Below are 17,065 nucleotides of genomic sequence, written 5' to 3' on the forward strand. Positions count from 1 at the left end.
CCACACCACACTCACCCCCGGCTAAATACGGTTGACACACTTGTTATTCCGCGCATGGTTGCTTAACTTTCTAGTCTTTCTAGCTTGCCCGATGGCTCGGTTAAAATCATATGCTTAAATCGTTTGCGTAGCTTTTGAAGCTTGCTAAACTCCTACCAATAACCAGGAAGATTACATCAGTGCATCGTAAAAAGGACAATGTGTCGTCGGGACACAGATTAATTTTACACCACAATAAGACCCGCGATCTTGCCCGAACCTGGTATACAGAAATGTTACGCCCTGTATAACATGACGCGAACCAAACGCTCTGGAAACTGCGAAGTACGCCGAGGGGCAAGTGCGAACACAAATTAGTGCCAAATTACAACACCTCTCACAAAGCATATTAATACTTCGAAGAACTTGAGAAAGCGGTTTTATTTCGCAGTGTGCTCTGTGGAGTCGCGAGTTCCTATTCCTGTGCCATTTTCACTGAATTTCTATCCTCTAAAAGTGCTGGCTAATCGGAGCGCTAGCCGGCCGATAATAAGCCAATCAAGAGTATACAACCCAGTCTTAGCGGAAAAGGCGCTGGCTAATGACGAACTGCACTGACGTGAGAGAAAGGTTGTGGCTTTCGACAGAGCTATGTTATCAGATCATAACAGTTTCTAAACTCCACACATGTATATAGAAATACATGCATGTAGAAATCCAGCATTAAGATTGGTCGAAGGCTTGGAGGTTAGCTGACTGCCACGCTACCTACGGCATCCAGACGAACTGTCCAAAGTTGCTCAGAACATAAATGTGAAGCACGATGGAAATATTCTTCCACCGTGATGTGAAGATAGACGAGTATCAGGCTGCCGCCAATAGTTGCCTGCTGTGCTCATAGGTGGCGCCAGGATCTGCTGACCTACAAAATTGGGCGCTGGTGATGGTATGGTTTTGTTTTAGAGTTAAGCAACTTCTAGGCTTAAAGAAGTCTGGATCTTATTTCTGAAAAGGATGCGAGTTACATCCGAATGCACTTTCGCTGATGAATAACTGGTTTGCTGATGCTCTTTTTATCCTCAACAATACTGCTTCGATGTTCTTTTTTTCGAGATAGGGTATATAAACTGTGCGCAGTGCCCTCTATCCTAAAGCCATTTTTATTTTTGTTCCTTTCCAGGCGTCCCGAAAGGCCGGTACTGAGATACACCTAGATGAAGATGCTGCGAGGCTTTCCTACCTACATCAGCATGATGGTCGCCTGTCTTTTTCTCACCACTTTTATTATTAACCTCTCCATCCAATAGAAAACGTCGAGGCGACTATGACCCTCAGCCACAAAGACTCTTACGTGCATCATCGGGCTGCGATAGTTGTGGGTCAACGGAATTTTTCAAGGGATTCATACAACGCTCTCTAACCGTTAAGCGGTGTAAAATGGAGCGCTAATTCCATAGTCTATGCAGCTCTACGCATGAATTCTCACGGGCATGTATACACGAAAACAGTGTGGAGGTGTCACGCAGATGCAATGCTGATATGGTATGGGAAGCATTCAGAGCAAACACTAAGGGAGGAAAGAAACACTGCCTTGAACCCGGTGTGCTACTAAAAGTTCATGAAATGTGGTCGATAAATCTGTCCAGGAGCGAAGGTGTAATCTGTTGTATAAGATATAATTTTGCTCAAATAAAAGGCGTTCGAAAACGAGGAAGATGTGTCAATTTTATTCGCAGAAATTAAAAAAGAACGATAGCGCACACATATCTCAGTCACACTACCGTGAACTGCCATGAACACGATAGTCGATTTCTACACAGACCCATATAGTGAAGTGGGATTTAGCATATTTCCGCACTGTGTCAGCGTTCGCTATTTAGGACTTAAATATTGGTAGAAGACAAAGCGGCTTCGCAGCTGAGGGCAGCCTTGCGATTCAATCGTCTTTCGCGGCTGCCGGCCATATAGATCGACCAGAAGTTAATCAAAAAAATTCCCAGGTATGCTTAATAACCTGATGCGTTAGCAATGCAATAATAGTAGAAGCTGTTGATGCCGTTACTAGAAGTGACGCCACTTCCGGGCTGGTGACATCACTTCCCTATAACCCATGTAAATTATCCGCCCTAGTGACGTCACTTAACTTCAGCCAATGGGAATTATCCGCTCTGGTGACGTTAATTCCTTGCAACCAATGGGCAAATTTTATGACCGACGACACATTTCTTTTTCCCGGTGAGGGTTTTAATGCTATCAACTTAAATAAAAACGTTGATCCTCTTGGCCATCAAAAGGTCGAAAGCATACTTCGATGCCGGAGTCAGCGTTGCACAGCAGACGATGGATGTCTTTCTGGCGGCTCTTTGGCTGTTCTTCTGGGAACGCCGCGGTCCTGCCGACAAAGGTGCACTTGACAGTACGAGTGACACCACCATATTTCACAAATCTCTCTATTTTCATAGTAATGAGCGCGACATGAAATTAAATAGTGCTTTTTCCTGACCCGGCAACCCTGCTCCGAACAAGGTTCACACCCTCCTTTATTCCTTCCCTTACGGCTTGGTTCAAGTGTCCACCGAGATATGTGAGACAGTTACTGCGTCATTTCCTTTCCTCAAAACCAATTTTCATTTTCAAGGTTTCTGCACGGCTGTCGCGTTTTTTCTTCTCGAAACGGCTTGTTTTGAAACTTTCTCGCAATTTTTGTGGTCTTACGACTTGTAATCATGGCTTTGCTAAACGAAGCAGCTAATGAAGCAGACACTAATGAACTCTCTGAACACATTTCTCTCCGTTAATGACTGCCATTTATTTTCTTTTAGGAGTTATTTTGGATGTGCCTCCTTGTAGCGATGTGCGCTCGAGCTGCTCAAGATAATCCGAACGAGACCAAGGAAAAGAAAGAACACAATATCGTGGGCCGAGTAAAGCGTTTTGCTACAATAACGATCTATAAGCGCTAATTAATGATTTTGACGCAAGCACAAAAAAGCAGACACCAAGCTCTTGACGAACGAGCGCGTAAACAGCCAATCTTGCGTCCCGAAATCAGAGTCGCACCCCAGCCCTGCAGCTCATTCGACGCCTAAGTTCTCACATTTGTTCGAACCGACTAAGCTTATGAATGTCCACACGCCAACCAAAAGAAAACGCAAAGGCCGTCCCAACTATACGGGAAGCGACGGCTGCATTTGCTTGTACCTCCCAGCACGATCTTTTCGGGAATCATATATGTCGGGCGCATCAGGGTACGACTAAAGCCTCTCAACAGAGGTACGACGGCAGGCCGTTATGCTTGTCAGCAACAAAGTGCTAGGCGACGTCAAAAAAAGTGTCAGAAAAAAACCTTGACATCTAGAAGAAGTTTCTCTTCGGCTGTTTATTAAATATGAATTGCTTCAACCTCTCCCAGCTGTGCTAACGCTAGGCTAGTAGATGAGTTGAAAACTTCTTATGCAGAAATTTTCAAGAACTTTTTCAGGCGTTCCACATTTTTTTGCTCGTAAATGGATGCTTATATTATTATAAGCATTTTAAGACTTGGCTTAGTGCCACCTTATAGTCCTCTAAAGCCCAAGAACTGTTAAAATTCGTTTTTATGAAAGAACTTTCTTAAAACGGAGCTCAAAGCTGATCAGCAGTAACGAGAACAATGCGCCAACATTACGAAGGGTGAACGGCTGAAGTCAGGAGCCGCAAATGCACAGTGAAAAGAAAACATGCTTCTCAGTCACTCTGTTATTGTTTATTGAATCCAATGCACATACACACGAACCTAGAAACCAACCAGGAAATTAAGGTTAGTTGCTATTCAGGAGGTAACTCTATTCCTTTGGTTGACATTAAAAGCGTAAGCATTTGGATGCTTTGAAAACTAGGTTGCTCTGAAGCAGATAGCAAAGCTTGACAAGTGTCCTCCAGAATCACTTCTGCAAGGAAGGTGCCAACTCTGAGCTAACATGGAGAAGTCAAATTCAGCTCTATTCGGCAGACTAAGAAAGTAAAAAATATTAAAGCCGACCAAAAACACAGTTAGGTACTCTTGCAATGACTTACCAGGAGTCGAGATGAAGTAAGACCAGGCCACTTCATGGGGTGATATGCATGTAAAAACAGCTCTCCACCCACCACAGGTAAAAAAAAAAAGCTCAATGAAAACATAGAATGTCATAGTCAGAAGCATTTGGGCACAGTGCACTGGCTAACAGTAAACTCAAACAGGTGCCTGTCGTGATGGTTCTTAACAAAAGTAAAATTCAAACTAGCATAGACAGAGCAAGACATCAGGTGAGTCACGGACACTGGACAGTGGCGTCAGTGTCAGTTGCAGGTGAACTGCTTACCATTAATTCGAGTTGAGAACATTTGCCTTTTGTGTTTTGTGGGTTACCTTGGGAAAGATGTACTTGTCTTTGTCGGGAGTCTGTGCTAAACGTAGACAAAAGGAAAGTATGCACTCACTGTACCTCCTAGCTGTATCTTGAAAACAGGCTTTCTCTTACCTCCACGATGCGGCTGAAACAGTAGTTCATGGATGATTTCGTGCGTCATCGCAAAAAAAAAAAACATTGCCAGATGCTCCTGTCTTGGTGATGCATGCAAGTTAGCGATCTAATCTGTGCTACGCCTTGATTAGCCCACTGCAGGGATGCATGCGTGCTGTTAAGTGCTTTATTTTTATTTATTCAGTGCTGCAAAACCTTGTCCAGGTCCAAGCAGGGTGGGTACAACGATGAACAAGGCAAAGTTATTAAAATATCGAAGTATCAAAGAGCGGCGGAAGGCAACAAAGAGTCATTCCAATCGACTACAGTGCGAGGAAACAAAATGAAAATAGGAATAAATCTGTTCGTGCAAAATATGGCGTACGAGAATTAGGATCATGGTGGCGAGTGTGCCCCGACGTTGAAAGAGAGAAATAGGGTGATCCATCTACTTATGAACCACAAAGCCACAGGCTTCACTACCATCAGACTTGGAGAAGAGTGTTACTTGAAGAAAGAGTGTTTGTGAAAAATAGTGCTTTGTAATGTACACGTACATACACATATCTCAAATTCTTTGTCTCAATATATCGCAAAGTCAAAACACGTACAGAGCTACGCTCAAATTTCGCATTAAAGAGTATCGTAATCATCCTTACAATTTTTCGCTTGTTATTTTGTGATTCGCTACTGCGATAAACGACTAGCTGCAAGAATGAAAGCGAGCTGGACTCGCTATGACGCAATCATCAACTCGCCTTCGAAATCCCCTATAGTAGTTGCCATCATTGTCGAGTTTTCACCGCGAGGCCTAGCGGGCCCGTGATTTCTTCGAAGCTAACAGCGTGCGCCATAAAGCACAGGCGGCGCGCGTCGACATTCCTTGCATCCCAGCGTTTCTCCCCATTCTTCGCCGAACACCACAGGACCATACAAGAACGAAGATGCTCCACTTAAGCTTCCCGAAGTGGCATGATCGACGAGCCAACATAACATCACTCAGCTCCAATGGCTCACCACCACGTGCGTCCCTCCCCCTCTTCTGCTGCTTTTCGCCTCTCCCATTAGCGTATGGCCTCTCTATTCCTTCACTGCTCACACGGATGGCAGATCGATCCCACCGTGTGAACCTTCTTGAAGGCAGTAAATATACAACATGGTGTACGAGAACAGGACTGTTTATAGCTGATCTTTATTGTGCTAAAGATAGCAAAACTACAGTCGCAGAACATGTCTAGAAAAGGAGATGAATCTGCAATGTTTATACGCGTACCCGGCCACATAAAACATGCAAGACAATGCACGTCGGCATGCTGGTGACAGTCAGATGGCATGTTTTCGTCTCCCTTATCCCAACCTCACCTGATACAACGCTGTTATAAGATTAGGTAAACCGTCCCATTGTCGAAAAACACGAGAAATGCATTAAAGTTATACGCTGAGAGCACATCGTTATTTTTATTGTAATTTACGTTTGACACGGTCAAATACGGTCACCGAACGACAGCCAAAATTCCGAACGACCAAACAACCGAAATTCCGAACGACAGCCAAAAATGAAGACTGGTTGGAGGCAGGTAGGAACAGAACACGAAGGAAAAACTACCCAGTTCTGCTTTTGAGAGTTTTCGCTGTAACACATCATTCTTCGTTAAATGGCCATATCTACACGCATTGCTCTAGTTGCTACTTTTAGATCATTTCTCAGCACTGAGTCTGCTGGAGTGAAATAAACCTCAATTTAATGAGAGTTGAGTGATCCCATGAGAGATCAAGCTGCTTAAATATATCAGATTTTTAATTTACTCGATTATTTTATATATTATGCACACATTATTCAAAAGGATAACAGTGAACTTTGTTCTGTGAGAACGTCAGTATTTCGGGAGAAAAAAGTTATGAACGTTGATCTCGTGGTAGATACGGCATTTCCGCGCCCAGCGCTATTTCGCAACTTTTCAGTGACGTCAGAACCGAGATACATAAGTCATGATCGGTATAGTTTGTATGCTGAAAGGTGGAGCATGGTACGTCAGGCGTATTTCTGTCGTTGTGAGGAAGTTATACCGCTTCAAGAATTTTACTTTTTCCGCGACTATAAGAACTACCTCTTTCAAGCTGGCAAAAGAGATAGGCATCCTGGCGCTAAAGAAGTGCACCGACTTTCATTGTGACTTAACCGAAGCACAAGAAGCATTGCCCCAGTCTCGCATTCTTTAATATAGTTTTTTCTCAAAAAAGGAAGAAAAAAATTAATCCCGCATTCGCCTTATAAATCCTGAATTAAACATCTAGAAGGAAGCAAAAAATAATTAAAAAAACATGTTGCATTTACAGGGTGCTTCACCTAACATTTTACACACTTATTAAAAACAGGATTTCTGGGTTAGAAGAGCGTTTTTTTCGGCATAGCACTGTCAGCGGTGTAGAACATCAGAGCACAGTTCATACGTGCTAACTAGCAGGCTGGTTAACTAGCACAGAAAGTTAACTTTTGGAATATTACTGTTAGGTTCCTTAATTACTGAGAGGCATGCAGCCCAGCGTAAGCAATATCCTTATCAGTTTTTAGAATTTCGAAAACGCGGTTACCCTGGGCGCTGTGGCCCAAAAAATTTCCGCTCCACTGTGCCAAAATACTTGCGCTTCCGAGAAGCTTGCAGGCAAAGCAACCTCTCCAGTGCACGAAACTCGTCGAAATAGCCTAAATTTGCTCAGATGAAAATTTCTACGAAATATGAAAATTTCTATTAAATCCAACTTGAATACCAACTGGCATTATTGGAAAGAGTTTGAACAGTCCAAAAACCTTAGCGGTTCCAAATGGAAAAATTCCATTATTAGCAGGCTGGTTAAATGAAAAAAATCAATTTGGATTGAGCTGAAAATTATTGACGATATTAACCTCATCGACTTTTTAAGCTGGGAGGTACACTGTGAATTCAGAAAATACATTAAAAGATTTTGTTTACATGCATCCTATGAGCTGCGCCAGTAGCTGTTACCTGCACACGGCGCAGCGGCACTACAGCATCTTGCTTACGTCACAATCTTAATTGATAAAAATGTAATTAAATATGTTCCCTCTTGACGGAAAAGGTCTCAGTCATGGCAGTAAGGGAAAACTTAGAGCAGCAGACGGCATCTTTCCTGCTTTCGCACTTTAATGCGCTTCTGCGGATGCAAGAGAAGCTACAGGTTTGGGCTTTGATATCAAATTTGGAATTAATATAATGCAGCACGTTCTTTCAAATTCCTTTACGCCTTCTTCTAGACATTTGTTTCAGAAATTTCAAGAAGAAATAGGAATGGGGCTTTTCTTTGATTTATGAAAAACTATGTAATAAAATGTGCCACATCTGAGTATGTTTATTGTGCTTCCTTTTCTTATATAACAATTAAAGTCAGTAAAGTCTTCTAGCACCAGATGCCTAACTATCCTGCAAATGAGGAAGAGGTGTGTTTCATAGCCGCCAATGAAAAAACGGCTAGCGGTTTAGTATTTTTTTTTGTTTTTGGGGAAAGGAAATGGCGCAGCATCTGTCTCACCTATCGGCGGACACCTGAACCGCGCTGTAAGGGAAGGAATAAAGGAGGGAGTGAAAGAAAAAAGAGGTGCCGCAGTGCAGGGCTCCGGAACCCGCCGCGGTGGCTCAGTGGTGAGGGCGCTCGGCTACTGATCCGGAGTGACCGGGTTCGAACCCGACCGAGGTGGCTGCGTTTCGATGGAGGCGTAACTCAAAAGCTGCCTGTGTGCTGTGCGATATCAGTGCACGTTAAAGATCCCCAGGTGGTCGAAATTATTCCCGAGCCCTCCACTACGGCACCTTTCTTTCACTCCCTCCTTTGTCTCTTCCCTTACGGCGCGGTTCAGGTGTCCACCGAGATAGGTGAGACAGTTACTGCATCATTTCCTTTTCTCAAAAACCAACCAACCAATTTTTTTGCAGGTGGACACCACCTCCAGCCACGTACCTCAAAGCACAACTGAGCTGACCCAGGAAACCAGTGATGTGCCTTTCCTTTCCTCAAAATCAACCGAGTGTAAACATTGCGCTGGTTCTTAGAAAAGAAAAGGCGCATAACTGGCTCAATTTGTAAGTGCACGCCACCATCTACTCACAGCGCGATTGAGGCGTCCACTGACCCAGTTACATTGGCGACTCAGAGGCTTCACACACACACACACACACAGACACAGAGACACTCACCTCTGAAACCTTGTGAGTGCTGCTAGTACTTTCGCACCATTGGCGGTAGCCGCTGCCCGCGCTCTTTGGACCAGAGCCCTCTGGGACTCCAGGTCCAAGCAGCCGGACAAGGTCGCCTCCCAGCCCTCTTTCGTTGGCTGATTTACTCTCTTTATTTGCGGATTTCTCTGGCAGGCCCATACATATGATATGCATCTGCCCCACATCTCACAAAATTTACAGTACCCCGAAAAACTTTGGTCTCTGTGTTTTAGAATCGCAGGGCTTAGAAACGAGCCCATTTGCAGCCTTCTGAGTTGTCGTACCTCAGTACTACCCAGGTCTTTGGCGGGCACTGGGAACGTCTTGCCTACTGAGGCGCAGATATGTTGTAATGTCCGCATATGTGGTAAGCGGATTCGGTACAGGAGCCCCGACAGACTCTGGGAATTCAGTGGAACTCCGGTGGAGAGACGCTCGAGCGGCTATGTGAGCAGCCTCATTTCCTTCTATTCCCTGGTGTCAGTGCACCCATACAATTGTTTTGTTCCCTGCATTGAGCTATGTTGCACGTTTGCTAAAATCCTGCTGGCAAGCAGCGCTATTCTTCCTCTTATATCATTTCGACAGAATCAGAAATTATGTGCGTAGCGTCGGAGCGAGTGGCTGCCAGCGCTATCGCCACTTCCTCGGCTAACGCAACTTGACTAGTTTTCACAGAGAGTTCATCCACCTGCTTTCCCTCGTGTATGACCGCGACAGTGCAGATGCCCTCTCGCGTAGGGCCTGCCGCGTCTACATAATACGTGCCATTTTTGCTGCCGTAATACTTCTCTATCACTCTAATTCTGGCTTCTCTCCTGCCTTGATTGTGTTCGGGATGCGTGTTTTTTGGTATTGGTTTAACTTGTAGTTAATCTCTCCAGTCCTTGGGAATGTCCCCTCTGTCTTCTGTTGTTGCTGGCAGCGCTATGTGCAGATCTTCGAGGACTCGTCTACCAACTTTGGTCGTTGATAACCACATCATTTGGCTTGTTTGGTGAGCTTCGAGTAGTTCTTCTAGCGTGTTATGCATTCCTAGGTAGAGAAGGTGATCAGTGGATGTCTTGGAGGGGAGTCCAAGCGCCTTCTTGATGGCCGCTGTGACTATTACGTCTAATTTCTTGTCGCTCTGCGATAGTTTCAGGTAGGGCACCGCATATGTTATTCGGCTAATGACGAAAGCCTGCACCAGGCATGAAGTCTCATTTTCCATGAGTCCACCGTGCTTGCCAGATACCCTGCCAATCATCCTACTGATTTACTAGCACGTGGACTTTAGTTTGTTAATTGCTATGGCATTATTACCTTTGTTGTTGATTTGCAGCCCTAACACGCGGATGTTTTCTACCTCCGAGACCTGGGTTCCATATATGTGTATTTGAATTTTTCTTGCCGATTTTTTATCCCCCGTGATATGAAGGAGCTCTGATTTCGTGGGTGCACACCTAAGGTCACACTCTTCGGCATACTTATGTACCGCTGACGCTGCCTCCTGCAATGCGTCCTCTATCTGTCCAACACCGCCACCCGACGACCACAGAGTGATGTCGTCCGCATAGATGGCGTGTCTCACACCATCTATCGCGTTGAGCCTCCCGGTGAGGCCCATCATGGCTATGTTGAAGAGCAGAGGTGACATTACCGCCCTATGAGGCGTTCCTCGTGTTCCCATCTCTATGGATCTGAAATTTACTGTCGTCTATCCTGATGTAAGCTTTCGAGTACATGAAAAAGTTATTGACGTACTGCTAAGTCCGCTTTCTGCAGTTTATGGTGTTGAGATTCTCTAGTATCTTACTGTGTTTAACGTTGTCAAAGGCCCACTTCAAATCCAAAGGTAAGGTAGCTCTGTCCTATTGACTGCCGTAAAGGGGGCCTATGACTTCCCTATTAAGTTGTAAAAGCACGTCTTGTGCTGACAAGCATGCCCAGAAGCCGAACATAGTTGTAGAGAAAAGCTCCTGGTCCTCTATGTACTCAGATAGTCTTTTCCTGACCATTATTTCTATTAGCTAGCTCGCGCACAACGTAAGCGAAATAGGTCTTAAATGGTCTGTGTTGATTTTCTTACCCGGTTTGGGTGTGAAAGTCACCATTGATGTTTTCCACTCTTCCGGTATTTGTTCCCCTTCCGATATCTTATTGATGTAGTCTGTGAGGTCCTCGATAGCTTTGCCATTAAGGTTTTCCAGCAAACTGACCATTATGCGGTCATCTTCCGGTGCCGTGCCTCTCCTTACTGGCTGGCACCGCTTTGACCTCCCATGTAGTGAATTTCGCATCCAGCTCCTCATTTTCTTCCCTGGTGTATATAAGTGCGCCCGCGTGTTGTTCTACCGTGGTGCATACGTACTTGTCTTCTAGCGCTCTAGCGAGTTGTTCATTTGTACCTTGAAATTCGTGTAATGCTTGTCTTTAAGTTTCTACTGTTCTCCCCCCTCGTTTGACTAGGTTCAATGAGGCACCTCAGTAAGCTCCACAAGCTCTTCGAGCTGAGAGTGCCGCTTATGGAGTTACACTTGGCTATCCAATTGCTTTTTTCGAGAGACGTCGCGTAGCACTATGAACTATGAGACGTCGCATTGACATGAACGACGAGGTGGTAGAGGCACCATCTTTGCGCACAGCGCTATTTAGCAACTTTAGAGTGACACGAATCGAGATGTAGTACTACCCATGATGAATATATTTTGCGTGCTACGAGGGAAGTGAGAACGAGCTTGACAGGTTTATTTCCACTGTTTTGAGAAGTAGAAGAAATTTCAAACACGCCACAAGTCTCGAGTAAGGCAGTCTCCAAGATTTTGGTGCCAGAATGAGGGCTACCATTCGAGGCAAGGGAGCAGTGAAACCCTCCACTCTCCTCTAAAACCCGCCCCAGTGCATCCAATAAAGTTTTACCACCACCACCCGAAATATTACTCATCTAAAATGAATTCACTATTGGTCTACTGAATTATGTGTGTGTGTGATACAGTTGAACCCCCCCTGTTAAGCTCCCGGGTACTGCGTTTTCTTGAGCCAGTCCGGTCCAAGCTCCAAAAGAAACCCATGCAATACAATCTCGGCAGCTTTCCCACATGCTGCGTCGCGAATGTCAGTTTGCGAAAGCGATAGTGCTTTATTCCGTAACAGAATTTTGGAAGCCTACGGTTAGCGCGTGTGGAGCAGCGGTGGCATAGCGGTCAACAGGAACTATTAAGACTCCATCAGTGCATGGCCGCCATCGTGTTCGGAGGCTTCCGGTGTATTGCATCCATGCCGACACCGAGCACTCTTCAACCTCGGCGCAGCTGTTGGTGCTGTTCCATCACCGCTGGGACGCGATCGTGAACGACCAAAAGCTCGAAAATGAAACTATGTCGCGGCAAACGTCGCACGACCGAAAGCTCGAAAACGAAACTATCTTGCGGCAGATGTCGCACAACCAAAAGCTCGAAAACAAAACTATCTCGCGGCAAACGTCGCACGACTGAAAGCTCGAAAACGAGACTATGTCGCGGCAAACGTCGTACGACCGAAAGCTCGAAAACGAAACTACGTAGTGGTAAACGTCGCGCAAGTTAGTTCCAAGGCATGGTTCCGTCATTCGCGTTCGCCCTGTTGCCTGCAGCTTAAAAACGCAATTGCTGGGTTCAAATAGATGAGGCTCTTGTAGTTTGGGCCCGTGCACAAACTTTGGCTTTCCGCGCGCCCTCCCTCTTTGCTGCTGCCTCCCTTGCGCCAACCGATGCCAATGGAGACGGAAAGCCATTTTAGCGAGTTTAGGACATTTACGCATGCGGACATTCGCGAGAGCCAGAAAGCCTTGAAAATTCCAAAGCGGCATGCTCCCATTAATATAGAGAAAAAAAAGACAACAGACAACGATGTACAATTTTTTCACGAGTATTTCCCGGCTATTGCGTTTTTCCGGCTGGTACTTTTTTTTTTTCACGGTCTTGTGAAAAACCATAACCACAAGGTTCTGCTGTATATAGAATAACCATGAAGATTAAAAATATGAAATATTTAGGCAATCTGATCTCTTGTGGAATCATCCAGCTTTCAAATGAGAAAATTTCAACTGTGTACAGCTGGCAGTGGCTGCCATTGCAACAATTAAAACAAGACTTCGTTGCAGGACACTTCCCAGAACCCTGTGGTAATCCATGCAATTAATTTGACACATTTTATTATATGCCTTTCTGAAGAAGCATAGATTTCAGCACTCTATCAGAGGGCTCCTTATTTCCCACTGGGAGTAGAGGGCTCCTTATTTCCCACTGGGAGTTCTGATCTGTAAGCGTTGGGAAGCTGAGTAATTTTACTCAATGACGACAACTGCAACATAAGTACATGATGAAAAACTGCATTTATTTGCAAACAAGGTAAACATGTTAAAAATACGTTTCTTTCTCTGTGATTCACAACACCGGCAACAGTGCTAATTATAAAAGGCCTCAGCACTCTTGTGTAAACAACAAATATGGACGGAATGTGTAGCTTCAGGTAAACATTTCAAAATTGCAAAGCTGTGCATGAAGGAATCAATGTTGAAATCTTGGCAATATCAACATGAAAGATATTTGTTTGTCATCAAACGTTTAAAGTAAAACATAGCCACATATATTTAAAACACAGATATTACACCAAAATGTTCACCGAAAGATGCTGGTGCAATAGCTAATAAGTAACTTGAGATCGCTGTTTATCTCATAGTTCTCTTAAAAAGAACTAATATCATATCATGTTCAGAAAAGTTTTAAGACAGGTTTGAAAAAAACACCAAAATTTGCTTCAACACGTGACAAACCAATACAAATAACTACTATACCTGCCTCAGAGTCTGATGTTAAAAGCAATGATTCATATAAAAAAAGTGATTACTTACTGGATGCTCCTAAAGATGAAACGTTGAAGGTAATGCATGAAACATAATGCAAGATATGTAAATTAGTAAAATATAGTAAAGTACGGCCCCGTTAATATGGACGGACGGCTTGAATTATGGAAGTTCTTCTAGGGACCTAACTTCATCAGTGCACTATTTAAGCCTCCTTAATATGGACACTCACTGTTTGGACAATGGACACATGCCAGTGCTTGAGTGATGGCTTTTTTTTCCCTCTTGGTTTGAGGGTTTACAGTTTTAAGATGCCCGCTCATGTGCCTTGCCATTTGCTGTATCGCATGAATAGTTGTGATGAAAACACTCTCTCAAGCTTGTACTATGTTGGAAGCCGCATTCAACAGCTGTCTGTCAACTGAGGACATACATGTACTACCGGCTCGTGGGATGTGAACAGTCATAGAAGAAGGCATGTCATTATGCTGTGGGATGTTGTCACGCATCTCATAGAATACTAGACATTCGAAACTGCACCACACTGTTTTAAAGATAATGGCCGCTAGGATAATGCACTTGTAGATCCCAAGGTTTCGCCTAATTATCACTACAGTGCCCATCATTATGCACACAGGCACACCGAGCTGGACCATATATATTTTTTTCCTGAGCATTTGTGTTTTCTTTACGATTTGTTATTACGGACAACTCTCTTTATGGACAGCTCTACGCGAAACCAAAGTGTCCGTATCAACAAGGCATGACTGTAATGCAATCTGGCACATAATGAAGTTTAAAACAAAGGCATATCAAAAGAAAAATCCACATCAGAATTTGTTCTTGAAAATCATAAAGAAGTGAGAAAAGGCACCACTGCTACAGTGCCATCGAAACGGCTAGCAATTATATGTCCAGCTGCTCCTAAGAAAGCCTGTACAAAAATAGATTTCTTTTATGCTCAGATCAAAGTTCTCCAAAGCAGCTCAGACAGCACAAGTTCCTGTGACACCGTCTCCACACAACTCAACCAATGTAAAGGCTCATACACTTTACCACACTTCACACGTTCACTATGGCGGGGGTCACCAGTGGGTCAAAAAGTGCATGCAAGCTGTGCAGCCACAAATACTACTGAGTGACGTGATGAAGCTGTGGGAGAGCTCAGTAAGTTTCAAACAGCCCAAGAAAAGCACAAACACAAGGTTGCTATTGCCACCTGTTGGTGGAAAAAAGAAGCCGGTTTCACCGGTGGGTCACGTCACACCCAAGGAAAGTTAAGGGCGGCCCACCAGTGGGCCATGACGCACAGGGATTAGGACTCTGAAAATCGCTGCAGCAGTGAACATGTTAATGGGACAGTCTACTGACTTTTATCAACTATATTCTTTTTTGCGTCAATCAAAGGCTCTTGGCCTAGACCAACAAATACCCAGCTGTGATGCTGAGAAACACAGCAGAACAGTTTAATGCATAACATTTCCATCTGGCGGTTTTGTTTTCTCAATGGTAGATGATGTCTGCAGATTTCAACATTGAGAAATTGATATAAAGAGAAATAGATATAAGTGTAGACTCTCAGTGGTAGCAACTCTATGAACACGACTGGCATGCCTCCTAGGCGACGTGCAGTGGCAATGAGCAAAACGTTAACCAAGATGAATGAATTTTGTTAAAACTACAGTTCAGAGCTCTCGGGTAGTTATAAAAATAGTATCAACAAAATAAAACGGGTGACATCTATCATAGGTACCAGAAACCGCTTTTGCCGGCAGCAAAGCGGCAACCTTCCTTTCTCAAAACATTAATAGCGATGATGAGAAAGTATAGCTAAACCATGCAAGAAATAGTGGCAAGTTTCATATAAAGAAATAAAGGCGTCTGAAGTTTCCTCTGGCACAAATAACAAAAATAATGCTAAGCAGCAAAAATAAAAATAACGCTGTGTATTGAGTTTGGTCCTAAGCATAAGGTATACTATACCAACTCCAGGAGACATAGCCAGATAACTCGGAGACCAGCAAAGTTTTAACACAGCACCATGCAGCCATCAGCTCTGGTCTGACTTTCTTTGCTAATTTAAAATACAAAATCCTCCTAACACCTCAAGCTCTGCCTGCACAACTGTCATTGCAGAGAAAGATTCGTGAGAATATGCCAATATTTCTATACTCGTCTCTGCCAGCAGACTGTCTCTTTAAGGGTGTCTTTAAAGGGCTATCTTTAAGCCTGTCAAAAAGAGGCACTATAACTTGCAATGAGGATAGAAGAGGTGCATCTTAACCTACAAGTTGATATGTAAATGCTGCTTTACCAGCAGTGGAACCAAATAGTATACATACCACATTGTAGATCCACAAGCTTGTAGAGCAAGAAAATCAATGTGCATGCATTAATTAGGTGCTCTACAGCAAAAGTAAAATTTTCCTGTCCGCAGCAGAAACACGCTGACATAAATTTCGCAATAAATCTGCTCCAAATGACAGTACATAGTGCACAAAAGAGTAAATCATGGGACGTGTAAGTTGTTTTCTTTCAATGTTAGAAAATACACTCGACCTTGGTTTCCGGAGCTCAACTTTCAATGAGTTCGATAAACCTCCTCAGGCCTCTCCTATAACTAAAAGGACGTGGTGAGACGTAGATACAAAGTGACTTGTGCCAAAAATAGCACAAAAACAGCCTTGGAATGTTCAGGATAAAAAGAAAAGCCTGAGAGATTGCTGCTCCACAGTTCACCATTGCTGTCTTACCACTGCACTTTATATACAAACTATGCGAGTCATAAAAGTGAAAGCAAGCTGCTAAAATCAAAAGAATCCACCTGTGCAGCTGCAGGTCAACAAATGACACACATAAGCATAGCATACTACGCCTAAGCCCATATAGGCAACAAAAATGAGATATTGCCTCGCACAATCACTTGGAAAAATGCTCAAAACTTAGTTTTCCTGAACTGCCTTAGAGCCTTTTGTGCCCGAAGATAATACAGAGACAGCATTCCACCATTTCCTTTAACAGTGTTTCGTTAAATCATTCTACAAAAAAAAGCTACAGGAGGGTTGTAGTCCCCGTGGTGTAACCAGTATGGCACTCTATTCCTACACTACAGCTATAACAGCCAAATTACCGTGAAATAGGGATGGAAAGCATTTGCTACACAGCACGCCTGTGATGCCTGACTGTAGTTATTCCACAACAACTTTGATTAGAAGGGCAACACACAAGAGTAACCCAAGTCCAGACTGTGCTATATCAGCATGTCAAGCCATGCACTCAGTTTCAATTAGAAGTGCACTGAAATTAAGAACGCAAAACGTATGAGGCTGCAGTGGTGCATGATTGGCCACGCTGGCTTCCAGCAGCCCTGAACCACCCTTTGAGATTAGCACATCAACCCAATCATTGCGTAGATGTGCCATCATGGGCATCACAGCCAAGTTACATAGTTAAGGTATGCCATAGCCAAATTATATAAAGAGGACAAAGCCACACACCAGGACAACTGTTTCTTTACCTGGTAAGATATGAAATCTTAACCTTAA

General features: G+C 43.9%; 1 protein-coding gene across 2 annotated transcripts in view; it reads left to right on the top strand.

The window, feature by feature from the left end:
• Positions 1-1,693, top strand: part of LOC144128869 (uncharacterized) — a 76,614-nt gene extending 74,921 nt beyond the window's left edge. For both annotated transcript variants that reach the window (XM_077662642.1, XM_077662643.1), the window contains one exon: positions 1,160-1,693. In XM_077662642.1, coding sequence (XP_077518768.1) covers positions 1,160-1,182 — 23 coding nt within the window. In that variant the 3' untranslated portion in view covers positions 1,183-1,693. The remainder of the gene's footprint in view (positions 1-1,159) is intronic.
• Positions 1,694-17,065: the final 15,372 nt, after the last annotated feature.

The sequence above is a fragment of the Amblyomma americanum genome, chromosome 4, assembly GCF_052857255.1.
Source record: "Amblyomma americanum isolate KBUSLIRL-KWMA chromosome 4, ASM5285725v1, whole genome shotgun sequence".
In the NCBI taxonomy this organism is placed as follows: Eukaryota; Metazoa; Arthropoda; class Arachnida; order Ixodida; family Ixodidae; genus Amblyomma; species Amblyomma americanum.